Below are 26189 nucleotides of genomic sequence, written 5' to 3'. Positions count from 1 at the left end.
AAAACAGTCACTATTATAAATAGGCAAGATGATATTAGTTGGCAGCACTCACACTGAAGAGGTATGGATTAGACCTAAATAAAGAAAAGTTATAAACTGAATTGGAGCTAGAGCTCTGTGAATTTCCATTTCATAGGACATTCCACCATTTCAAAATTTGTTTTAGTTCTAAATTGGCGTGAAAAAGAATATCTAGATGTCCCACAAAATAAATGTTGAAAAAATATTTTCAGGTAATTTGTAATGTTTCATTTCAACTTTATTTTAAATTATATGAAAAAGTCAAATTTCAAAACACAAAAAGAGTTCAAACGTTCCTTTTTGAAAAGGTCAAAATAGAATGTTTTTGATCTTACCAAAACGCTTTTTCTCCCCCAATAATTTTGAACAGAATTTTGTTGAAACTGATATGCTCCCTTGGGGAAGTTCCAGGCTTAATGAAACATTTTCCAACAGAATAAACTTTGTCAGAAAAAAATGTTACCAGCTCTAATTACAGCCAAGTGTTACAAATGGTATCACATACTGTACTTGCTATTGTCCTACGTATACACTATATGCATCGCTTTTAAAGCCAATATCCCTCTGCCCTTCAGGGTTATCATCACTGTACACATGTATGAAAAAGACCAGAAGAGTCTCCATTCAGAGACAGCTAAGGCAGCTTTTTAGGCCAAGTCTACACTACTGACCTATATCAGTATAACTACATTGCTCAAAACAAAAAAAGCAGTCCAGTAGCACTTTAAAGACTAAAATAATTTATTAGGTGATGAGCTTTCGTAGGACAGACCCACTTCTTCAGATCATAGCCATACCAGAACAGATTCAATATTTAAGGCACAGAGAACCAAAAATAGTAATCAAGGCTGACAAATCAGAAAAAGATTATCAAGGTGAGCAAATCAGAGTAGAGGGGCAGAAGGAGGGCGGGGGCGGCGTGTCAAGAACTAGATGAAGCCAAGTATGCAAAAGAGCCCCTATAATGACCTAAAAAAATCCCATCCCAGTTCAAACCAGGTGTTAATGTGTCAAATTTGAATATTCAAATTTGACACATTAACACCTGGTTTGAACTGGGATGGAAATTTTTAGGTCATTATAGGGGCTCTTTTGCATACTTGGCTTCATCTAATTCTTGACTCCCCCCTCCCCCTCCCCCGCCCCGGCCCCTTCTGCCCCTCTATTCTCCGATTTGCTCACCTTGATAATCTTTTACTGATTTGTCAACCTTGATTACTATTTTTGGTTCTCTGCGCCTTAAATATTGAGTCTGTTCTGGTATGGCTATGATCTGAAGAAGTGGGTCTGTCCATATCAAGTGATATGTGCCCTGCCACCCATTCCCAGCTTCTGACAAACAGAGATTAAGGGCACCATCCCTGCCCATCCTAGCTAATACCACATGATGGATTTATGCCCCTAGAACTTCTCTGGCTATTTTTTGAACACTGGCCTTTACAACATCCTCTGGCAAGGAGTTCCAAAGGTTGACAGTGTATTGTCTGAAGAAATACTTCCTTTTATTATTTTAAATCCACTGCCTATTAATTTCATATGGTGACCCCTAGTTCTTCTGTCATGAAGAGAAAATATCACTTCCTTACTTACTTTCTCCCCTAGACATAGCTACTGCCTCTCAGGCCTGGTCTACATTACTGCAGCTAATCGATCTAAGTTACATGAATAATGTAACTGAAGTCGACGCTATTAGATGGGGCTACACTGTACTGTGGTGTCAAGAGAGTGCCCTCTTTTGACTCTCCTTACATTTTTTGTGGAGGTGGAGTACAAAAATCTGCAGGGAAACACTCTCCCATGAATTCTTCATATTTTCACTAGATTTGCTAAGCTGACACTTGCTGCACTGATTGCAGCAGTGCCAATCTACTGGTAAGTGTAGCCATGGTCTCAGGATGGTGATTAACTATGTTGACAGGAGAAGCTCTCCCACAGGTGTAAGAGTGTCTTCACTGAAGTGGCATAGCTGAGCTGCTCTAGTGCACTATGTGAAGATAAACCCATATAACTAGATGGGTTGTTCAAGGCATTCAATTTTCCCCAGCCACAGGTTATATCCCTTTCGGGTCATGCTCCCTGATGAAGAGATTACAGCCTAAAATCAAACACCGATTTCCCACACAGCAATGTTGAGCATTAACTGCTACTAGACCTAGTCTCTTATACAGTGTGCTTCAACTCCAAAATGGTAAAAAAATTATTAGGAAGTTGCGTGTTCATTGGGTCTCAGTGATTTTCACATCAAACGTGCTCATGATTGCCACATCTCAAAGTCAGCTCGGGAACAGAGTCAAGCTGGGTTCTCTTTCTCTAGAATACCATCACCAGTAACAGAGGAAGTGCAGACCAAAGTCCAATCTCATTTGCACCTGGGTAAGTTAATAGTTTTCAGGATATGCCTTTGGCAACATCAACGGGTGCAATTTGCCCGAAGTAGGTAAACAATTCCATGTAGAGTGCCTGACACAGCTACTCTCTTGAAGCTATTTTGGCTGCACAAGGCACAGGAATAAAACCTTATTTTTGTCACTAAAGACACTGAGGCTGACTAATACTTGCAGGAGACACATAGGCTACATCTACACTAGAAGCATCTCTTACAGAAGTTACTGCCTGAAGAGATGTTCTGACAAAACTTCTGTTGACAGATCACATCTACACATAAAAGGAGATGAATCTTTTGATGTGCTTGGTCAACAAATAGGCCCCGTGGAGTGCCTGCACAACTTTTTTGTTCATAGTTTCTGTTGACAAAACATATTTTGTGTGTAGACACTCTGCAAGTTTTGTCTACAAAACTCTCTAGTACAGATGAGCCCTATTAGTGACTAAAAAGGGGCCATTTTTCATTTTTACATATGTTTCCAGAGTGGAGCCACATCTCAGGGGAAGAAATTCATGCAAAGAAATTCAACTTTTCCATGCTATACACATTTCGTTTAATAAACACAATTCAGTGTACATAATATAACTCTCCCGCCCCACCGCTGCCTCCCACTTTGGCTCACCGTAATCTGCATTTCTGATTGTCTGTGTGGGTGATGGAGTATCTGTTCACAGTGTAGAAGTAATCATGGTATGGGACGTCATGCGTCAGCACCTCTGCATCTACGTGATAAGACTGACCTTTCTCACTCTGTTTATTCAGGGTCTACCCATATAAAAAAAAAGAGGGAGGGAGAAGATATTTAAAATACACAGTCTCAGTTCTCTTTCTTTTGGTCTTTGGATTCTTCATGACAGCAAAACCCATCACCCAAAAAGCTACTGGCAGTAGGAGAGACCCTGAAATAGTTTGAAAAAAATGACAAGTGGAGAACTCATGGTGGCCATAGAAAGAAATCAAATGAGATAAGACTCCCAATTGGATCCCAGCAGGACAGGGCTGTTTTGGTATGAAAGAGGAAGAGAACTGCTGGTCTAGCATTCTCAGTGAGGGGCTGGAGGGTGGTGAAGCACTGGAATGTGTTACTAAGAGAAGTGGTGGAATCTTCATCCCTAGAAGTTTTTAAGTCCCAGCTTGACAAAGTCCTGGCTGGGATGATTTAATTAGGGTTGATTCTGCTTTAGGCAAGTGGCTGGACTTGATGACCTCCTGAGGTCCCTTCCAGCTGTAAGATTCTATGATTCTATTATCAAAAATAACACATTTAATTGCTAAGCCACAGTCGGAATTCTAAACTCTGTAGTATGGTCATTACTGTAGTGGACACCCCAGGGAGGGCTTCCCGTATTTTGGGACACATTGTGAATGCACACTATACCTGCTTTTCTGTTGCAGTAGTGTACTTCCCAATGAGAGGATTGTTAATCATTATCGTGTAGGTGAGGGTCCTCAACTGATTGCCGCTACCATCCATATTCCAAGGGGTTGAAACAGCATCTAATCACAAAATATATAATTATTAAATGTCCAACAATTTAAAGGGAGCCATCTCAAACCTCAGCTTGACTGGAAGTGGCTTCAGAGTGAACAATGGAGCAAAGGTCACCTGCTCCTCTTCTTGCTGAGCTGCTATATGTTAACTATGTAACACAGTGTACAATCAGATCATGTTACACAAGAAGGGATGATAGGGAGCCCAGTTCTGCCTTGCTTTGCACACTCTCACTCTGCTCAGAGTATTTGACACCAATTCTCAACAAGTGTAAACAAGGACACAAGGGCAAGATACTGGAGAATTGCACCCGAGTGCTTATGTAACTGCCTAGAGGCAGACTTGAACTTGGGACCTCTGGAGCTTAATGCAGGTGCCTCTACAGTTTGATTTAAAACCCAGCAGTCTCAGCTGAGGCTGTAGGGCACTCATTCTTTCTCTGTGAAGTGGTCTAGCTGCCACTACATGGTACAGTGAACCACACATAGTTACATGGATTATACTTAAAGGTCAGAATTCAGAAGTGTGTTGAGGATGCAGAGGCGGAAATACCTCTGCACACACTGTCTGGTTACTTTCTGCTTGTAATTCCTTTCTTGCTGTTAGACATAGAGATTTCCAGTGGAGAGGCCAGCCTAGAACCAAATCCAGATGGTTGGTAATTCACAAGAATAGGGAAAACTGCAGCTTGCTGCCCCTAGGAGTAAACGTGACAGAGGCACTGGCCATTATGTCTAGACTCTCCTATCCCCTGGAAGAACAGAATAGACTATGGGCAAAATTAAAGAGGCTTTATATGGAAAAACTATACTGTGTCACATTTGCCTTGGACCACAGCATCCAATATGCTCCCCATTTGCCACATGGGGCAAATGGGGCACGAGGGTGTGGTGAAATGCGACTCAGCAGAGCCACACACGTAGGGCGCCTCTCTGCCCACTCCACGCACACTCCCCACCACTTGGTGGGATTCACGTATGGCGGCAGTGGCGGAGGCAGGCCCTGCAGCAGTTTCCCCAGCATGGCTCCAGCCGGGAGCTGTGTGGCTCCTTCAGCCCCAGCACGGCTCCTGCTGCCCCGGCACGGCAGTAGGCCAGCCCAGCCCCAAAGGCCCTGGCCTGGACCAGCGCAGATCCTGCAACCCTGGCGGCGCCAGCTCCAGTGGCGGTGGCTCTGATGAGGGAGGAGTTGGGAAGGGGGTGCATTCATTTGGGAAGGGGAGCCTGGGGCAAACATGCAAGGATCATAACCACGACTGTCACACTCCTTGAATTATAATTATTGGACTCCACTGGCCTAGGATGACTATAGGGTTCTTTAACCTCAGGAAAAGAGATGATTCTCGCTGATTTGCTTTAAATTGGATACTAAACAAATCTTACTTTCTTTTGGAATTCAGCTTCTCCTTCTGTGATCTCACTGAATAAAATGTACACTTGGCCAGAAAATTAACGACTGAGTGTAGTTTAGTGGGATGTCACAACTTATTCTCTGTGCAAACTTCATGGACTTTACCATTACTTGAATATAACATGATTTAACACACAAAACTCTTGAGCCTATACCCTAATCAATAAAGCAGAGACTTTAAATAATTTACTCTTTGATTAGTTTTAATATTGGAATATTACAGTGTACTGTGAAGGTTCTATTCTGAAAAATGTAAAGAGTGTATTGTTTCTGTGTTCATTGTCTCACTAACTCCAGAATGAACATACTCTTTTTATAAAGACTGTTTTTCTGACAGCCCTGCACATTCACTCTTGTATCCAAAAGTCAAGCTCATTTCTCTTTGAATCCTGCCTCCTACACAACCACCATTATTTTACAGCACCAGAAAATGCTAGGCAAAGTACAGCACATACAGAAAGATATAAGCCCTGATACGACAACATTAAAAATTGATATTAACTAGGACATAACAAATGGGCTTGAAACAATGAAGAGAGTGTGGTGTGAGGACACACACAAGTTAGAGCTGTAAAACCCAGGAGATTACTCAATCTAGTCTGGTAAACACCTTGGTAAATCAGATAGATTTTTTTTTTATCTAGAATCAGAACAATTTTGTGATAAAGATCCTGTCATTATCCCATTACGATTCCTGGCCACTGCCAAAACTGTACGCTCACATTCTTCCGTCAATGACTCCTGGGCTAGCTATTGTCATTAATAAGATGTAACTGATTACTCCTACCGTGGAACAGGAGCTAAGAATTCTGATGCTGATGGAGTAAATAGAAGAGACTCCAGCTCATTGTCCATGAGCTGGTCTTGGCAAAAAAAAGAGAGAAATGTGTCAACACTTATTGCTTCCGTCAGAGCTTTAAATCTTCACGGACACAGTGAGACAGAAAGGACCAGTTTTACATTCAAAGTAGAACGATAAAAAAACAGGTTTAATTCCCCTTTATGGGCAGAATCTGTTGAGTTTTGGTTATTCCTCTCAGGCTATATTAAACACTTCTCTCGCCAAGATTAAAAGGGTAATTCATCCAGCAAAAATCTTTACAGAAACTGAAAGGAGAAAATATATTACCTACTATGTTCCTGGTATTGAGAAATCTCTGCATGAAATGGGAATTGGTGAAAAGTATTTCAAACATCTTGTCCACGCTGATATGGAAAACTCTATTAATAAGAAGTCTCCCATGAAGATCACTCTCAGACACAGTCTCCTTAGCTGATAAGGAAAGAGAGAGAGAACAGGTTAAGGAAATGGATCATGGCCACATCACTTACCTGCAGTGAAAAAAAGAAATTTCAGAGTCTGAGCTTCTATTATGGCTCAACCAGTAATTAAATAGTAAAGCACATCCCCTTCCACTCCCACTAAGCTAACAGCACATCACTTATTATGAAACAGTCCAGAGCTGATCTTCCAACAAGTCCCATTCACCATCTTCTCCTCCTTTCACCAGTACTTTGCTAGACAGAAAGGCTCAGTTAGCGACAATCAATCTCTATCATTTACTGCTTCAATAACATGGTCTCTGTCAGGTTAAAAATCTTACTTACCAACCATGGGTCCCTGTAGGAAAGAGATGTATGTGGCTATGCTCCCACCCTGTAAGCCTGGGTGGGGCACACATACCTGCCCTACACTGGCCACCCTTTAACAGAGAGATCTGAGGGAAGGCTTTCTCCTCCTTCCACATTCACCCCTGTTGTCTCTAGGGAGCCCCAGTGCTGCTCCACTACAGACTTTCATTCTGAAGCTGCTGACTTACTTGTTTTTACTTTCACCCTTGGCTACAACCAATAAGCTTTAGAGTTTTTAGTTTCAGAGTTGATAAAGGGGAGGTCTTTGCTGTCTAAGAGAGGCTGGTGTCCTTAACAGCTCATAATCTATTCTCTACCTCCCCTCTCCTATGCCCTGCCCCCAGAATGCTTTCAGCCAGCTCTTATTCTAGTCCTGTATCTGTCCCTTTCAAAGCTTCTAGGTGTGATATGCAGACACGTGATACAAAACAATAATTACCTTTATGATGCCATCACATTTAAACTTCTGGGGTTCTGAATTCAAAGCTGAGTGCCCTATTTACATCCCAAACTGGGGGGGGGGGATGACTAAAATGAGGTTTACCTAAACACATTCATGTCTCTTCCTGTGTTATGTTCTGATTACAGGATATGCTTCTCCATTTGTAATTAGGGGGGACCTGACCAGAAAATGAAGACGAGGTGTAGAGATGCTTATTTAGCCACCAATTCTGTAAACAGATTATTCATTGCGGTTGGAATTTTGCTGTACTGAAATACATTGCAAGGAGCCAGGGCTTCAGGGTGTGTTTAAAGCCTAGAGGAGGACATTTACAGACAGAGCTGGGTAGAGTTCCAGGTAAACGTCCTTGGGGCCAGACTTTGGGTGAGCTTTCCATTTATCATAAGCTTTCATGGGCAAAGATGCACTTCTGACGAAGTGGGTCTTTGCCCACAAAAGCTTTTGCTCCAATAGACCTGTTAGTCTATAAAGGTGACACAGGAGGACTTCTCATCATTTTTGTAGATGCAGATAAACACGACTACCCCTCTGATACATGTATCATGTTAGTTCTGATAGCTTTAACATCTAACCCCATCCCACTTCTGGGCTTTTATAAGGTCTATTTAATCCTTATAAAGAGAGCAAACTTTATACATTTTGGCATAAATGGACAGGGGGTAAAGTTGTTGCCTGGGGAGGGAAGCTCCCCAGCCTGTTGGCTCACCCATTCTCCAACCCTGCTCCTTGTAGACCCCGCCCCCTTCCCACTGTCCCACACCTTCCCTCTTGTCCCCTGCTCCAACCAAATCTTGGAACACAAATCCAGCAAATGACAGAGAGAAAGAGAGTGTGAGAGAGCATGTTTTCCACTGCATCCCAGATTGCGAAGACTGGACATGTAGAAGGTACTTAATTAAAAGCACTAAATTTCAGTCACAGATTTTGTGATAGAACCTGAAGTTTAATCAGAGATTTATTTGCAAAAAGTTTGTAATAAGGGCAAGTCAGTTGTCCTGCTGAATCAGGCCCATACTCAGAGTGGTCAGGGGAAGTGAGGGGTGTGTTCACACCCCTCATGGGCTGCCCAACCTGTGACCCAGGTAATCTACCTCATGCCAGAGAGGTGGGGTATCTTTGGGAGGAGCTCAGGTATGTGGGGGAGGTTCTCTGACCAAGCTAGGAGTGTGGGGAGGGTGTTTGGGATCAGCAGGGGACTATGTTCAGATGTGGGGGGGAATCAGTCTAAGCAGGGGATGGGGGTGTTTGGGCTAAGTAGGGGGTTACACACACACACACCACATAGAACTCGAAGGGACTTTAGGAGGTCACCGAGTCCAGTCCCCTGCCCTTTTGGCAGGAACAAGCACCATCCCTTTTTTGATCTATTTGCCCCAGATCCCTAAATGACCCCGTCAACAATTGAACTCACAACCCTGGGTTTAGAGCAGGCCAATGCTCAAACCACCGAAGCATCTGAGATCTTTGGGCCAAGCAGAGACAGGGCTGGAGCGAGGAAGCCAAACTGGGAGCAGGGCTGAAGGGAGACAGGGCCAGCTAGAGAGCCAAGGACAGGGGGAGAAGGGAAGGGCCCACTATGAGGTGGATGGTCCATATTTACATAAAAAGGACAACCCCCCCACAAGGAATTCCTGCATATGGGCCTGTGAATAGAACATTAAATATTATGGTATTCATGGTGCATCCCTCTTCTGTTTTACATTTTGTTAATCAGAGAGAGGTAGCCATGTTAGTCTGCATCTTCAGTTTTCATTTAATTTTTTTTTTCTCTCTCTCTCTGTTAAATTCTCGTGCCATTTACTGTCAGCAGAATTTCCAGATCTGAAGAAGTGGGTCTGTTCCACCAAAGCTCATCACTTAATAAAAAGCATACAGCACTTTAAAGACTAACAGAATAATTTATTTTCTTAATCAGTACTTCTAAGATGATTTTATTGTTTAAATATACTCTTAAGTCATCCCAAAAATAATTCTACATTACAGTAAATTTTACTGTACAATAATATTATGGACCCTGATTTAGTGGGCTTTTGAAACAACGGACATCTGCCAGCCCTCCATTGTTCCCAAAGTCCACTTAATTGGTACCCGTAAAATCTTAAAGGCTGCTCGCCACACCCCCCACCCCCACCCCGCAAAAAGGAGTAAGGTGGCTTATGAGAGTGGCCACTGCTGTGGATGGAGGGGTTGTTGGTTCCAGCTGCCACAGTCCACCACGGCTGAACCCTCCACCGGGCCTGGACTGCTGCTGCTGGAGCCGCCATGCGTGCCTCCCACCAGAGGTGGGGTGCATAGGTGGGCACTCGCATACATGCCCCATTCCTGGTGGGAGGGGCGCGTGGCGGCTCCAGCAGTGGCTGGGGCTCCTCCAGGCCATGACGGTGGCTCTCTCCAGCCATGCGGCCAGGTGCCTCCAGCCACGGGTCCAGCAGCAACAGCTCTGGCGAACTCCAGGTGTTTTTTGGTTTTGGGATTTTGTTCAGGGGTGGGGGCGGATTAGAGCTGGGCAGACTGTTGGGGTGGGATTTAATGGACTTTCAGGTTTAACAGACACCCCCCCACCACATTAGTCTGTTAAATTGAGGGTTTACTGTACTACATATTTAAATTCTTTGAAACAAATACATTATTTGAAATTATTCAGTCAGGGCTCTTATTGTATGCATAACAAACTTCATTGCTTTTAGAAAAAGGGAACGCTAATTTACTTTCTGTGATTTTCGTAACAGGACATGATTATGAAATTTCTCTATATGTTTATGTTAAATGACATTTCCAAAGATTTAGGCACAACAAAGGATTTCATATCTTAGTAAGATACTGATTTTGGTGGTAGCTTCTCTTAAACTTGTTCATCAAATAGTCAAAAGTGAAAGGGAAACCCACTGGTCCACGTAGCTGGAAGAAAAGGAATGTTGTCTGTTTAAGGGCTGTTGCCAATGGTGGCAGGGTAGGTGTGAAACGAGTGTGGAGATGGATAGAAAGGGCAGGAAGACTTTGGAAGCAAGTTTTTGTACTATAGTAATTAAAACTTCAATGTGTATTTTTGTATAAGGGTGGTCTTTTGAAGGATTTATTTTAAAGCCTACGTCTGAAGAGCCAAGCCTTTAAGGCTAAAGCTGAGCACGCAGATTGGGTATCTAAATATCTATACACTAGACTCCTGACTTGCGCGTGAATTACGTTCCTGGGGAACCAGGCATAATTTGAATTTTGTGCAAGTTGAGGTGGTGGTGGGGCCACCAGCTCCACAGGGGGGCTGGATTCCCCAGCCCCGGTGACAGCTTCCTGGAGCTGTTGGAGTGCTGTGCTCTGCCAGCTCGGATCCCCCTTAATGCCTGGGGATTCCTATGCCCTGGCAACTCCCTATGGCTGGAGCTGCTGCTGGGCTCCCCCTTGACTCATGTTAAAATGAGAAACATGCAAGTCGAATTGGCATATCTACAGGCTCCACTGTATACTGTCACAAACTAATGAAATATTTAAAGCAAATTTTAAACTAAGGTCCTGTAGACACAGTAATGTACAACTGGCTTTATCAGTAAATTCAGCTAAATGGTTTTAATTCCTAGTACATGGCTCTCTCAAAGGTTCAATGTTATGTTAATAGATCTGGCAAACTGAAAGACTTTTCACTTTTAACAAAACAAAAAAAGCAGTCAGGTAGCTACAGCGCTACATGGCTGCTTGCTTGTTTTATTAAGATACAGACTAACACGGCTACCTCTCTGCTACTTTTCACTTTTAAGTAAACAAAACCACCCTTCTGCAAGCTACAACAAATGGCCTGTTGTAGGAGCCTTCAGGAACTACCAGAACAGGGATAGGGCACAGGGACAGGTTGAGCGCTAAGACCCAGGGGAGGCATTACCTCCCTTTGCCTCTTGTATCAGTTGTTCATGAATATCCCCTTTGATTACCGGATGCCAGCCAATCTACATGGAGTCTGATGTTACTAAAATAAAGTATCTCCCAATAAGAAAAACATACTTAAAACGTATTGTTGCATACCAACTGATATTAATGCTGGGTAGGAATCCTCATCCTCAAATGGTTTATACTATCCTTAATTCATTGCCACTAACAAGTGTTTGATATTGGCGTTTCCCAGTGACTAATATAGTTATTTTAAAAAGGAGTGACACTTGGGAAGACACACAGGTAGTGAAAATCCAGGGCTTTTTTCGCCAGTAGAACTGCATTCCGTCACCCTTTTTCCTGGCCCCGTTTTTAAAAGGTTGCTGCTGCCCCCACTCCACCTCTGGCTCCCTGCCTGCAGGGGAAAGAGCAGGACTCGATTTAATTGGCTTGACGGCCAGCTGGACCTTTAAACCAATAACACTGACACCTGCTCTTTCAGCGCACAGGCCAGGGAGCTGCTCCTGCGACTGTATGTGCGAGGGGACGCGCAGCCGGAGAAGCAGCTGGAGCCCATGGTGCTCCTTTTGGAGTCCTGGGTTAGGGGAAGGCAGCTGGGGAGGGTTAAGCCTGGTGGTAGGTTAGGGCTATGAGGGCACAGGGAGTTGAACTGAGCCTGGGCCGTGAAGCCACGCATGGTAGATTGAGAGAGGGGGTGGGTTGAGGTTGTGCTGGGGAAGGGAGTGGATTGAGGGTGGTGCTGAGCTGTGTTGGGCCATGCAGCCGCATGGCTGTGCAGGTGGTTGATCTGGGGCTTCAAAGCCATGCGGGGGGGGGAGGGGGGTTGAGCCAGACCACCCAGGAAGTTGAGTGGGGGAGTGGGTTGAGCCGGGGCTGCAGAGCTGTGCAGAGGGTTTTCATGGGGGCGGGGTGTTGAGCTGGGGCTGCCCAGGTGGGTTGAGCAGGGGTGAAGCTGTAGAGGAGGAGAGGTGAGCTGGGGAGGCCACGGGGGGTGTTTTGGGGCTTGAGTTCTAGCCTCTTTTTATGTAGAAAAAGAATACTGTGAAAAATCTCATCACTTGCCTTTCAAACAATGCCTCAGCTCAAATCCCCTAACTCCAGACAGCACAAGAAACACAAAAGAATATACGCCAGACAAATGAACTTTGGGGAAAACAAAACAATCTGACAAGAACAGAGCACAACATATAGTAAATTAATTTCCACGTCAATGGAAAAAAAAACCTATCAGCCACACTGTATGCACAGCAACAAAGGGTCCTGTGGCACCGTATAGACTAACAGAAAAGTTTTGAGCACGATCTTCCGTGAGCACAGACTCACTTGATCAGATGCTAGAGTCTGAAGTGAGTCTGTGCTCACAAAAGCTCATGCTCAAAACTTTTCTGTTAGTCTATAAGGTGCCACAGGACCCTTCGTTGCTGTTACAGATCGAGACTAACACGGCTACCCCTCCAATACTGTATACACAGAGAGACCTGGCAACCAGAAGTAGCTGGGGCAAAGATAAGGAACCAAACAAACAGATTTCCACTGCACTGGAAACATATCACCCACATTGTGCACATAGTATAGAGCCCCTGACAAGCAGAAAAAACTGGAATTGAAATCATGAAAACCTCTTCCCAGACAGGCATGCAGTAGAATGAATGAGCACGATCATGCACTCTACACAAGCATATTTTAGGACTGCAGTTAACATTAGTTATGTTTGGGCTGACCATTTACATGATTGTTCTCACCTCAAAAGTGATATTAAATTTTTCTAGATGATTTCTGTGTCAACATTGAAAGGAAATCCTTGGTATTTTCACTAATAAAAAGCTTCAATTTATTTAAATTTTAGATCACTCAAACAATTTTTAAAACTAAGGAACTCTAAGCATTTGTATACTAAATCTATAATGCTTTTATTACCATTTTAAGCAACATATTGAGATACATAGTTCCTTTTCCTCACATGTAGTGCTTGTCTGGAAATATGCACAACCAAGCAAATAGAACTGTGAACAAATTTCAGTCATCCCAAACTTCAAATGTGTGATCCTACCTACCTGTGAGAAAAATCAAACATTCATTGCACTTACATGGCTCTCACGTTAGACATTCAAGCGAACACCTGTGTACAGACAGACAGATTTTCTCTTTCATCCCAACTCTCATTTTTAAAAATGGAAATTAAAACCAAAAAAAGACAATAAACGTGTCTTATGATTTTAAACAAAGAATTCAAGACACTTCCAGTTATCCCTCTTTTGTAACTGATAAAACTGAACAGTCTATTTTCTGTGTACCATCTTATGGTTTCAAACTGCTGTAAAATTGCTAGCAAAAAGCAAAGTCACTGGAGTCATGAAGTGTCTGGCAACAGTCCCTTTTTGAGGTAAATACCATTTGGGATTGTGGGGGGGGTTCTTTTTAAATTCATTAGATTTTATTATTCATTAGATTTTATTCATTATTCATTAGATTTTATTTTTTATTCTTTTTAAATTCATTAGATTTTATTACACCTATCCCTCAATTTACAAACATTCGATTTATGAATTGTTGCTACAACAAATAATGTAAGTTTATACCCATTTTTTCAATTTACAAACATATTTTTGCTACAAGAAGAACCAGTCTTTGTCTGAGTATCTGCTTTGTAAGTAATGAATGTGGAGGAATACAGCAGAAAACAGTATGAGGCTCACTCAGGCCCCTCGGCAGCCCAACTCTTCCCAGTTGGTTCATGCACCTTGTATTCGTGTCATCTTGATTGTGAGTGATATTAATCTTCAAATATCTTTGTTATTTGTGATCATATAGGTCCTAGATGTGAAACAGTTTCTTCAGGAGCTATCACTAAAGCCAAGGAACCAAGGAAAGCAACATCTGCGGCTACCAAATTTCAAGTTATTAAAAGACTTGAAGAGGGCCTGCAATCGAAAGACATATGTTTGGCAATGAACTTGGCAGCACCAACAGTGCATATGATCTTCATACAGAAAGAAAAAATAAAAGAAATGGCAGAAACGCATGTTGGTGGAGCTAAAATTTGTACTGAATAACAAAGGCCAAGGATGCAATAATGGATAAACTTGAAAAAGACTTCCAATACATTGGATCAACAGCCATAATGAATGCAACATGCCTTCGAGTTTCCTCATCTGGGCCACATTTTCACTTGGGCAAAACTTCAAAATGGCCACGCTAATCAGAGGATACTAATACATATTACTATCAGGGATTTCGATGTTTGCAGGGTCCTTTTGAGAAGGACCCGTGTGTAGAGAGGCTACACGAGTGAAATGCCACAGCTGATGGCATGCTAACGAGGCACCGAATATTCATTTCAGCACCTCATCAGTATTCTCCGATTTGGCCATTAGCATGGCCATTTCACAGTTTTGCCCAAGTACAGACACGGCCCATAAGGGAGAAAGCCCTGCCTTTGTTTGACGACCTAAAGAAGAAAGTGGAGGAAGACAGGCAAGTTGAGGCCAACAAAGTAATGTTCAAAGAAAGCCACAGTTGGTTTGAGTGCTTTAAAAGTGTGTTCCCATTATCATAGTCTGTGTGTCACAGGTGAAGCAGCATCTGCTGCTATTCAGGCAGCTAACCTTTTCCTAGCCGCTTTGCAACAAATAATTGATGAAGGTGGATATTCTCCAAAGCAATACTTAACGTTGACGAAATGGGACTTTTCTGGAAAAGAATGCCTTCTCAAACCTTTATTTCAAGGATAAAAGAAAAACAACAGGATTCAAGGCCTCAAAGGAGCAACTGACATTACTTCTTGGTGGAAATTTGAAAGGAGATGAGAAACTGAAGCCTCTCCTTGTTTACCATTTGAAAAATCCGAGGGTGCTAAAAGGCTTAACCAAGGCATCATTACCTGTGGTCTGGCGCTCTAATTGAAAGGCCTGGGTGACAAAGCAGGATTCTGCTGATTACATAACAAGTTACCCTTCATCATTCATCTCTAAATATTATTCTGAAAATAACCTGGATAATAAATGTCTGCTGATCCTTGATAATGCTCCTGATCATCCTATCAAAGTCAAAGACTATGGTAATAATATTCAAGTGTTTTTTTGCCTCCAAATACCACTTCCATCCTTCAGTCAATGGATCAAGGCATCACTGATACATTTAAAGCTTACTATCTGGAACTGTTGATGAGGTGTGTCATATCTGCATCAGATGGAGAACACAAACCAACAATTAAGTAGTTGTGGAAGAATTACTACATCAAGATGGCTATAGGAAGTATCACAACTGTATGAAATAAAAGTATCATGAATGGTGTTTGTAAAAAGCTATTGCTGAAATATATTCATGATTTCCGTGGTTTTGAGGGTGAAGTAAAAGACATTCAAATTGTTTTGTGCAACTGGCAACTCAAGCAGTATTTAATGAAGGAGAGACAGATGATATTTGAGACCTGTTATTGTCACATGGTGAAGAATCGACTAATGAAGAATTAATTCAGCTGGATGCAGAAAGATTAGCAGAAAAGGAGGAGAAGAAGTAGATGAACCACAATAAACACTGGACACCAAACCACTCAAAATTCTTCAGTGCATTAGAGGCAGCTACATAAACTCTCAATGACAACAACCCAAATTTAGAATGGAGGTCAACATGCAAGCACCAAATTTATGAAGCCATTTGATGGTCTCAGAGCGGTAGCCGTGTTAGTCTGTATCTTTGAAAACAAGACGTCCTGTGGCACCTTATAGACTAACAGATGTTTTGGAGCGTAAGCTTTCGTGGACAAAGACCCGCTTCATCAGATCTGATGAAGCGGGTCTTTGTCCACGAAAGCTTACGCTCCAAAACATCTGTTAGTCTATAAGGTGACACAGGACGTCTTGTTGATGCTATCAGGAGTTTTATGGCAGAAAAAAGAGGGCTGCAGTACAAAACTGCAATTCTAGCATTTTTTTCAACCTCACCACCTCCTCCTAAACCCACATCACTATCAGCTGATCCTCAACCCTCGACCTCAAAAGCAGAAGATCAACTTCCTTAATTAGGGTTTAAGTCACTACAGAGTTGTTTATGGTCATGATGCAGATAATCCCATGGAATTCACTTCAATACCACCTTCTTCACCACTATCTAGGAACAGACTAGTGGTAATGAATGTCATAAAAAAGCAATAAAGTAGCACTGGTCTTAGTTTTTATGATTTTATGGTACTGTAACATGTGAAAAAATATTGGGCAATCTTTTGGGAACTGGGAATCAGTCAGAATTTTTCACATTGAAATGAATGAGAATTTTATTTTCGATTTATGAATTTTCACCTTACAGACAGTTTTAATGGAATGAATTATGTTCGTAAATCAAGTGATGGGTGTACTGTCTTTTTGAAACTTGTTCAGAGTTTTTTTTAGTTACAAGAGGGGTGTCAAAGGCGGGCAGCTGTAGGATCTGAACCCAGGATTATTACAACTCTTTATTAATCATAAATCTCTGTATTAATTGTTTACATATGAGTGTGGATCATCTCCATATAATCTCTGTATTAAGTTTTTCTATATAAAACCTTCATTTCAATAGAACGTTGTATTAAACCCTTTTATATAGAAACTCTGTGTATACATATATGTGTGTGTGTATAATCTTTGAATTAAGTATTTTTCTAGAAATGCATAGGACTCTGTATTAAATCTTTTTGTAGAAACTCTGCATTAACTCTTTGGTACTATACCTTTCCCTTTTACTTAACTGATTGCCCTCTAGAAAGAAAGAGATGTGAATGGATAAGGTATGAAAGGCAAGCACCTCAGGACAGTTGCAATGGTTGGGGAGGGGATGGAAGGCAGATCCAAGGATGATAAAACCTGTGATGTTGGCTCACTGCAGGAAGATGGGACATATGGTCAGCCCTGGGAGTCAGCAGCCAGTATCTGCTTTTGGAAGCCCCCCCCTCCCGCCCCCCTTTGAAGATGAATGTGGCAGCATTAAGAAAACACCCAGAAAACAGGGCCACAGCAGGTAACTGCATATGTATGTGATGACTCTCACAGATTTTGTGTAAGCATGACATGACTTTGCAAGAGAGGGGACCTGCTATAAACCTAAGATATCTTGCAGGAGGATCCTGGGTCTCATCTTGTCACCACTGGAGCATTGGTCTGGATCGGCAGTGCCTGGCTCCACCATTCCCCTATCTAACTGGCCAGAGAAGCTAGCTGGGGAGAGGAACTGTTGGTAACAACTACAAAACGGAGTCTGCTTGAGTGTGTGTGAATGTAATCTGTATACATACGTATACATACACACACATACATATTACACATACACGCAATATGCAAATGAAGAGTGTTCATATTGTACCTTCAATAAATGCAGCACATTGCCTTTTCCCCTGAAAAAGATCCCATGTGCTTCTTATAAGCATAACTGATTATGATTCCAAAAGGTAGAAACCCATACCCCTGGGCCACCAGACAGCTAGGCACTATTAAAGCCTTGTCAGCGCTAGAGAATGATAGAAAAGAATTACACTAGTGCTAACAATGGCAAAGCTAAGAAAGTGAAAGCAAGGAATGGACCGTTAGTGCAGACAAGACTCTGGCAGTCTCAGGATTAATTGATGCTCTAATAAGAAGTAAAATCCAGAAGCTGCTGGGGGAAGGGAGAGACAGACCTGTAGTCCTTCCCCACTGCCCCTGCTAGAACTGCATTTCCCAAAGTTTGAAGCACAACACTTACAGAACATGTGAGCAATGAAAGATTAGCCAAAGAGCACTGGTGACATCCAAATCAAGAGGGGTGATTGAAGGACAGTTGCAATTGCTTTCTGAGGAGGGCTCAGCTTTCAAAGTTTGGCAAAGGCCAGGCTAGAAGAAAATAGAAACTGGGAAACAGGAAAAATTCCAAGCATGAATAGGCTAAACCTTAATCACATTCCAGTTTATGCAGCAGGACCAGAAAAATCAAGAATAAACAGAGAACTCACCCTAGAAAACAGATGGTCAAGAAGCAAAAATAGGAGGCTTTCTGTCTTGAATAAAAGGCCTTGAATATACTTGGGTCTGTCATATTTTATTTGCTTAACGTTAGAAGTGAAATAGTCACAACTAGTCTTAAAAGTTACTGTTAAGATACCAGCAACAAAGATAGGCCCTCTTTTAATGTTAGATACATTTTCTGCCCAGCTGGGTGAATAGGAAAAAGAGTCAACTGGTTACATTTTAACAGTCTTCAAAATGCAGGGGAAAAGAGTATCTAAAACTAGGGTCAAGGACAGACAAGAAAACTGGAGAAGGTCTCAAAAAGATGGAGCCTGCAACTTTCACTGCTATAGGAAATCTCTCTGTAATGGAAAATGCATGTAATTTAGGTATATGGCACATGAACTGTAAAAGAAACAAGCTGTTACACTGCACCATGAAAGGATCTGTACACGACATGTAAATAGTAACAGAGAGGTAGCCGTGTTAATCTGCACTCCAACAAAACAAAGCAGCAGAAATGTAGCACTTTAAAGACTAACAAAATGAGTTATTCCGTGATGAGCTTTCATGGGACAGACCCACTTCATCAGATCAATTTCATTTCCAATACAGACTGATATAAGTACAGAGGACAAAAAAAAAATTGCAGTAAAAATTGACAAATCAAATAGGACTGAAGGAAGGGGGTGAGAGGTGCAGCGGGGGCGGGGGGGGGGGGGGATGTTAATTGTTCTGTCTGAGATAATTATGATCATCAAAGGAAGGGAAGCAGTCCTTGTAATGCATGAGGTAATTGACAGCTCTGTTCATACCACGTTAATGTGTCGAATTTGAATATGTACTCTAACTCACAAATCTCTTGCTTTGATTTGTAACAGAGAGGAAGCCGTGCTAGTCTATACACTATCAAAACAAAAGCAGTCAAGTAGCACTTTAAAGACTAGCAAAATAGTTTATTAGGTGAGCTTTCGTGGGACCGGGACAGGAACTTTCTGAGTCACTATAGGGGCTCATCTGCATACTTGGTTTATCTAATTCTTGACCTTCCCCCCACCCCTCCACTCTCTGATTTGCTCACCTTTATTATCTTTTTCTGATTTGTCCTCCTTGCTTACTGTTTTTGGTTCCCTGTGCCTTAAATATTGAGTCTGGTCTGGTCTGGCTACGGTCTGAAGAAGTGGGTCTGTCCCATGAAAGCTCACCTAATAAACTATTTTGCTAGTCTTTAAAGTGCTACTTGACTGCTTTTTGTTTTGCTTTGATTTGTGAGATTTGAGAGTTAGAGTACATATTCACAGTCGACACATTAACATGTGGTATGAACCAGAGATGTCAATTACCTCATACATTATAGGGACTACTTCCCTTCCTTTGATGCTCACAATTATCTCAGACAGGACAATTAACATCCCCCTGCCCCGCACTGCCCCGCACCTCTCACCCCCTTACTTGAGTCCTATTTGATTTGTCAATTTTTACTGCAATTTTTTTTTGGGTCCTCTGTACTTATAAATGTTCATCTGTATTGGAAATGAAAGCGATCTGATGAAGTGGGTCTGTCCCAACAAAGCTCATCACTAAATCATTTTGTTAGTCATTAAAGTGCTACATGTAATGTAAATTCATAGTGTTGCACATGCCCTTTTGGAGGAGTTTAACATTAACCTATCATTCTGAAACAGAAAGCCAAGTCACAAACATTTTGTAAAGATTTCTTTTTCTCTTTTTTCCCCACTTCTTTCTTAAATATTCATTATGTACTTTAAAAATGAAAAATCTTCACGAGAAAATGTGGTCTAATGGTAAAAACAATGGACTGAGTCCCAGATATATTGCGTGATCTTGGACAAATCTCAACCTATCCGCTGACTCAGTTTCCTCTTACGGCTCCTTCTGTACAGTTGGGATATTTTCTAGAATTAGACAGAAAACAAGCATTGTTCTTTGTGAAAATTAGAGAGAAAAATCTCCTTGTGCAAATGTTCCCATTAGAAAAGTTTAAAAAAGTGTGAGGAGACTCTTTCCATCCTGCACTCTACTTATTGTTTTCCAGCTGGGAAAAGCTGGAAGAGGTAAAAAGTGGGGAAATCATCACAATTTCAAAGCTCTAAAACTTTTAAAACTGTGTGATTTCCTCCCCCACCCCCCCACACACAAAGAATTGTTATTTCAAAAACATTTTTGAAAAACAATTTCTGTAAAAAAGATAAGCCAGAGCAAGGGTGGGGATAACAAGGTTAGCTCAGTCAGCAAGGGTGAGGCTTATTACCAGCAGTTGATCTGGAGGTGTGAACACCAAGGGAGGGGAAGCTGCGAATTCGACACCCTCAGCTCAGGCTTAAACAAAGACTGCGAATGGCTGGCTAAATACAGAAGCAGCTTCCCCTCCCTTGGTGTTCACACCTCCAGATCAAGTGCTGGTAGTAAGCCTCACCCTTGCTGACTGAGCTAACCTTGTTATCCCCACCCTTGCTCTGGCTTATTTATACCTGGCCCTGCAGATTTCCAAGATCAGCATCTGATGAAGTGAGTCTGTGCTCACGAAAGCTCATGGTCAAAACTTTTCTGTTAGTCTATAAGGTGCCACAGGACCCTTCACTGCTGTTACAGATCCAGACTAACACGGTTACCCCTCTGATACTTGTAAAAAAGATGTAGCTTGTGAGAAACAAAGCAAAACAAAACTTCTTTTTTGATGAAACCATATTCTGCGAGAAAGTGTTCAGGCATCTCTGACATGTAGTCATCTCCAGGAGGACTTATGAGTACATTGAAATTCAAACCACATTTTATGTTATGGCTTTCAGCTGAATATCTCAAGGAGCAGCTAATTTACCTTCTTCATCGCTATTTGAGGCACTGCTCTTCTCCAGAAAATTCTCATTTTCCATCAGATCCAGGGACTGTGCTGGGAGCCTGCTTCTCTGCAGCTTCACTGGCTTCTTCTCTGAAGACAGCAAAGGGCTCCTCTTGTCCCGTTTCTCATTTTGGGATTCTTCCTGCTCAGACCCCTATGAGAACAGCCATCAGTAAATGGTATAAATCACTGTGATAACATTCATAAACTCTTTGTAGTGAAAAAAAAATTACAACTGACAAGTGTAAACAAGCTAGCTGTCCAAATTCTATTTATCGCTTGCCTGGGGCAAGTGCTGCCCCAGTACTAGATTCTGAAACTCTTTCTCTGGATCCAACCTTTGCCATCAGTTTATACAGCTCCCAGGTAGATTCGCCCAAATGGAAACTTTCAGCTGAAATCAGCTCCTAACCACAATTCTTGTGAAGGTGAAATGATGCAGCACCATTTTAGACACCGAGAGGTAGGAATTACACTCATCAGTACTACTGACTGGCTGGTCTGAACTATGACGCTTTGGGGGCACACAGTTATAAAAATATAGGCAAGCAGTTGCTCGCCAAATGAAATTCAATAAAGACAAAATGCAAAGTATTACACTTAGGAGGGGAGTCAAAAACACATTACAAGATGGGGATAATTGGCTAAGCAGTAATATTGCTGGAAAGGATGTCGGGTTGTAGAGGATCACTCATTAAATATGAGTTAACCTGAAAAAAGGCTAATATTTTGGAGAGTATTAACATGTAAGGGTACGTTTACATTACCTGGAAGATTGACCCATTCAAGCTTGATCTTCCAGGGTTCGATTCTGCATGCCTAGTAGGGACGCATGAAATTGAACCATCTGGGGTCGACAATCGGACCCCGTAGTCCTCTTGCAGGGAGTAAGGGAAGTCGATAGGAGATTTTCTCCCATCAACCTCCTTCTGTGAGGACGGCCAGGTAAGTCGATTGCAGATAAGTCACTTCTAACTATACAATTACCGTACATTATCTACAATCGACTTACCTACCTACTGAAGACCAGGACTAAGACATGGGAATTTATTGTCATGCTCCGCTCAGCTCTGGTGAAGCATCCGTTGAGCACTGGGTCCAGTTCTGGACTCCAGGCCTTAAATAAGATGTGGACAAACTGGAGAGAGTTAGGAAAGCAACAAAAATGATGAAAGCTTATGCAAACCTGACCTATGGGAGAAAGTTTAAAAACTGAGAAAAGATGACTGAGGGATGTGCCATGACAACAGCAGTCAAAATTATGAGGATTATGACCAGTTGTTTTATATGTCCACGGAAGGGAGGACAATATAAGTAAGAGGCTTAATCTTCAGAAAGGGACTATAAAAATGTCAGGTTAGACATTAGGGAGTGGGACTATAAGGGCAGGTCAATCTAAGTTATGTCAATTGAGTTACGTTACTAACACAACTCAAATCGATGTAGTTTAGATCTTCTCTGAAGCAGGGTCCACACCAAGCTAGGTCAGCTAAAAAAAAACCTCTCCCATTGACTCCCCTCTTCCTCTGGTGCGGTACCAGAGTGGACAGGAGAGCAATTAGTAGCCAATTTATCACACCTATAGTAGACATGACAAACTGACCCCCACATTGGATCAATCTCTACCCGATGGATCCAGCCCATAGTGAAGACATGCCCTAAGGATAAGTTGAACTCTGCAACAGGCTTCCTAGGGAGGTTCTGGAATGCCCATCATTGGAAGTTGAAGAATAGGTTACACAAACATCTGTCAGAGATGGTCCCACCTCACTGCAAGGGGCTCGGATAGATAACCCCGTAAGAAGCCTTCCGGCCCTACATTTCTATGGTTCTATACTAATTTGCACACATTTATTGAAAACAAACATGCAAATCTGGTAACTACAAGGAGCACAGCCAAATAAAAGGCAGGGATAAACATATCCTGGAAGGTTTAGTTCCTACCTAAGAACCATATTCTGTTCTCAGTCTCTGTACAAACTTCTCATGGTCTTCACTGGGACATTGGTTGTGGATCCAGAGCAGTATCTGGCCCTGAACTTCGTAGCTCTGATGTGTGGAGCCTAACATGATTAAGATCACTTCCTAAATGATGTTTAATTCATCTTTCCTACCAGCATATTGGAAGTCTAACTGAGTGTTAATTCATAAGAAAGCATTCCACCTTCATGAATAACCACCACTTTCTGTAGCCCTGGAGTGCTCCTTGGAGGTCTTATCAAATGAAGACCTGATCTTACGTAGTTTGGGTGACTGAGAGATTCAGAGTAAAAGCTGGATGACTGAAGGACATAAAAACCAGCATGGAATTTGTGACAACAATATAAAGAGGAAAGGTTTTTGCAACACCAAAATAAAAGGAAGACTGTCTTATGGAAGAAAATTAATCAGACACTGGCATTGAATCTGAAGCAATTAGTGAATCCATTACAACATATTGTAGTGCAAGGAAAGAAGTAGGACAATAGAGAGGGGAAAGACTAACACAGTGTATCAGTATTTCAGTATTGAGGTTCTCTAGTCTGGTTGAGGACAGTCAAGCAGCCATCCATGGCAAGCACTTTTTGTACAGAACAGAAGACAAAAGGTCCCATATATCTTTCAAAACCTGATACAGCTCCAAGGAATTCTTCCTCAGATGGTATTTTGACAGAGCACATGGATTGGAAAATGACAGGGGTGTTTAAACCACCTTGCACTGGCTTAGCCCAAGGCAATGGATTGAATATGACACTTCTGAGGAGAAAGCCTTTCCTGAGACATTCTAGCCCATGAGAGATTCTTGTTTATATATGCATAACAAATGCATTCTTAAACGCAGATTCCTTGTACTTTTCAGCCACAACACAGCTAAAGTCCAGGGCCAAAGAGTAATATTAATTTGAATTGTTTAAACAGTTACTAAAATCAAAAAGCAGTAGGAGGCACATACGTAGTCGAATGGTTCCATGAGTCTTTGAGAGAAGCTGAACATGTACAGTGAGGGAGGAGGTGTTGTACCTCACTTTGAAACCCCAAATTTGGCACCAAGTTTGGCAAATTGCCTCCTATGACTTGACTGTTTCCAAAAGTTCTTACTGGATGCCATGACTGGGGATCCATTCATATGATTTTTGCCGAGAACAGCACCTTGTGTCTTGATGGTTGTGCACCAATTTCTGATGGCAGGGAAAATTAGGCGACAGACTGTTGCACACTGTTAGATGCACCATGCTTTAAAAGAAAACCATTGAGTAGTGGTTTACAGAAAGGCTGCACACTTTCTCTTTCAAATTAGAGAATTAATGACAACAAATTCCTAGTTTTTCAAGAAGTAACTAAAACCTTAATTGGAGATACAAAAGCCCTTGAAAAGCTCTTGAAATTACATTATTTCAACTCCGAGTACCAGAATGTATCACTAACAGCTAACCGCTGTAAAACTGAAGACAGACTTGAATACAGAGATGGCTGTTCAAAAGTTGGCAAAATCCTGTTTGCAGGAGTCTGACACTACCCTTCCCTGCCGCAGATCAAGTGGACTTTGTCAGAAATAGTTATGAAGTTGCAATATGCGTCATTCGTCCTTGAATCTTCCACAGAACTGAGCTATACTTTACACACCACTCTCACTGGCTGGGTCAAGGATCAGATATGCTGTATGCTGATGGCGTATTTCCTTAAGGCTACTGAAATATTTGTCATTTAGTAAACTCCTATAATTGTGACTTGTCTGCAGGATGCAGAGGACAGTCGCGTCTACACGTGCCGGCTACTTCGAAGTAGCCGCGCCAACTTCGAAATAGCGCCCGCCACATCTACACGTGGTGAGCGCTATTTCGAAGTTGACATTGATGTAAGGCGGTGAGACATCGAAGTCGCTATCCTCATGAGGAGATGGGAATAGCGCCCTACTTCGACGTTCAACGTCGAAGTAGGGAACGTGTAGTCGATCCGCGTCCCGCAACATCGAAATAGCGGGGTCCGCCACAGTGGCCATCAGCTGAGGGGTTGAGAGACGCTCTCTCCAGCCCCTGAGCTCTAGGGTCGCCGTGTGCAGCGGCCCCTTAAAGCTCCCCGCCCCCTGCCTTCCTGTGCAGGAAGCTGAGAGAGCATGCAGGCGGCAGTACAGCCACGCGGCCAGCCTGCACGCCTCCCTGCAGCCAGAGACACTCTCCCCCGCTGCGATGGCCGCCCGCCAGCCCCCCAAGCGCCCCCAGGACACCCCCTCAAGGGGAGCCAGGGCTCCCAGCCTGGCAGCCAGCCCTGGAAGAGAGCGGGGCCCCTCCTGGATGGAGGCTGAGATCCGGGACCTGCTGGGGCTCTGGAGCGAGGAGGAGGTGCTCCAGGTAATGGGGAGCAAGAGGCAGAACACGGATGCGTTCACTCGGCTGGCCGAGGGCCTGGCCGCCCGGGGTCGGCCTGCCCGCACTCCTGACCACATCAGGAGTAAGGTCAAGGAGCTGCGGCAGGGTTACACCCGGGCCCGGGATGCGGCCAGCCAATCTGGGGCTGCCCCCACCACTTGCCCCTTTTACAGGGAGCTCACAGAAATCCTGGGACCCCGGCACACCTCCTCCCCACCGGCCACTCTTGACACCTTGGCCGACGAGCCCCAGCAGGCCGCGGCGGCGGAGTCTGCCCCGGAGGCAAGCCCCGCACCCCAGGGGCCCCCCCAGGAGCCCACCCCTGGGATGCCGGAGGAGGAGAAGGAGGGGGAATCCTCCTCCAGCGACAGGGGGCTCCACATCACGCTGCCATCCCGGAGCTCCAGCCGGGCATCCGCCCACAGGGTGTCCCCCGACCGTGGGAGCGGACCGTCAGGTATGTACCCCCCCGGTGCACACCCCCGTGGTTGAGGGGCGGGGACAACAGACATGACCAGGGCCCTCCACATGCCCAGATGACCATGGCCCCAAGGACAGAAGTGGCATGTCCCTCAGAAGAGTGCATCAGCCCCTGCCCCCCCAGCACGACAGTGCCATGCCCCATCCCTGGGCATGGGGGGAGCGGAACCTAGGATCCCCCAGGGGAGGGGATGGGACACCCATCAGCAGCAGCAGCAGCAGCATCTCCCAGGGACAGGGATGGGGAACCAGCAGCAGACAGGTGGA

At 43.3% G+C, this 26189-nt stretch overlaps 1 protein-coding gene across 1 annotated transcript in view; it reads right to left on the bottom strand.

The window, feature by feature from the left end:
- Positions 1–26189, bottom strand: part of GRAMD1C (GRAM domain containing 1C) — a 50632-nt gene that overhangs the window by 12592 nt on the left and 11851 nt on the right. The window contains exons 4-7 of the mRNA XM_074983559.1: positions 21076–21250; positions 6439–6582; positions 3786–3904; positions 3030–3172 (exon numbers count right to left, since the gene is read on the bottom strand). Of these exons, the coding sequence (XP_074839660.1) occupies positions 3030–3172; positions 3786–3904; positions 6439–6582; positions 21076–21250 (581 nt within the window). The remainder of the gene's footprint in view (positions 1–3029; positions 3173–3785; positions 3905–6438; positions 6583–21075; positions 21251–26189) is intronic.

Source organism: Carettochelys insculpta, chromosome 1 (genome assembly GCF_033958435.1).
Source record: "Carettochelys insculpta isolate YL-2023 chromosome 1, ASM3395843v1, whole genome shotgun sequence".
Lineage (NCBI taxonomy): Eukaryota > Metazoa > Chordata > Testudines > Carettochelyidae > Carettochelys > Carettochelys insculpta.
Note: the sequence above shows the minus strand (reverse complement) of the source record. Positions and strands in the feature narration are given on the sequence as shown.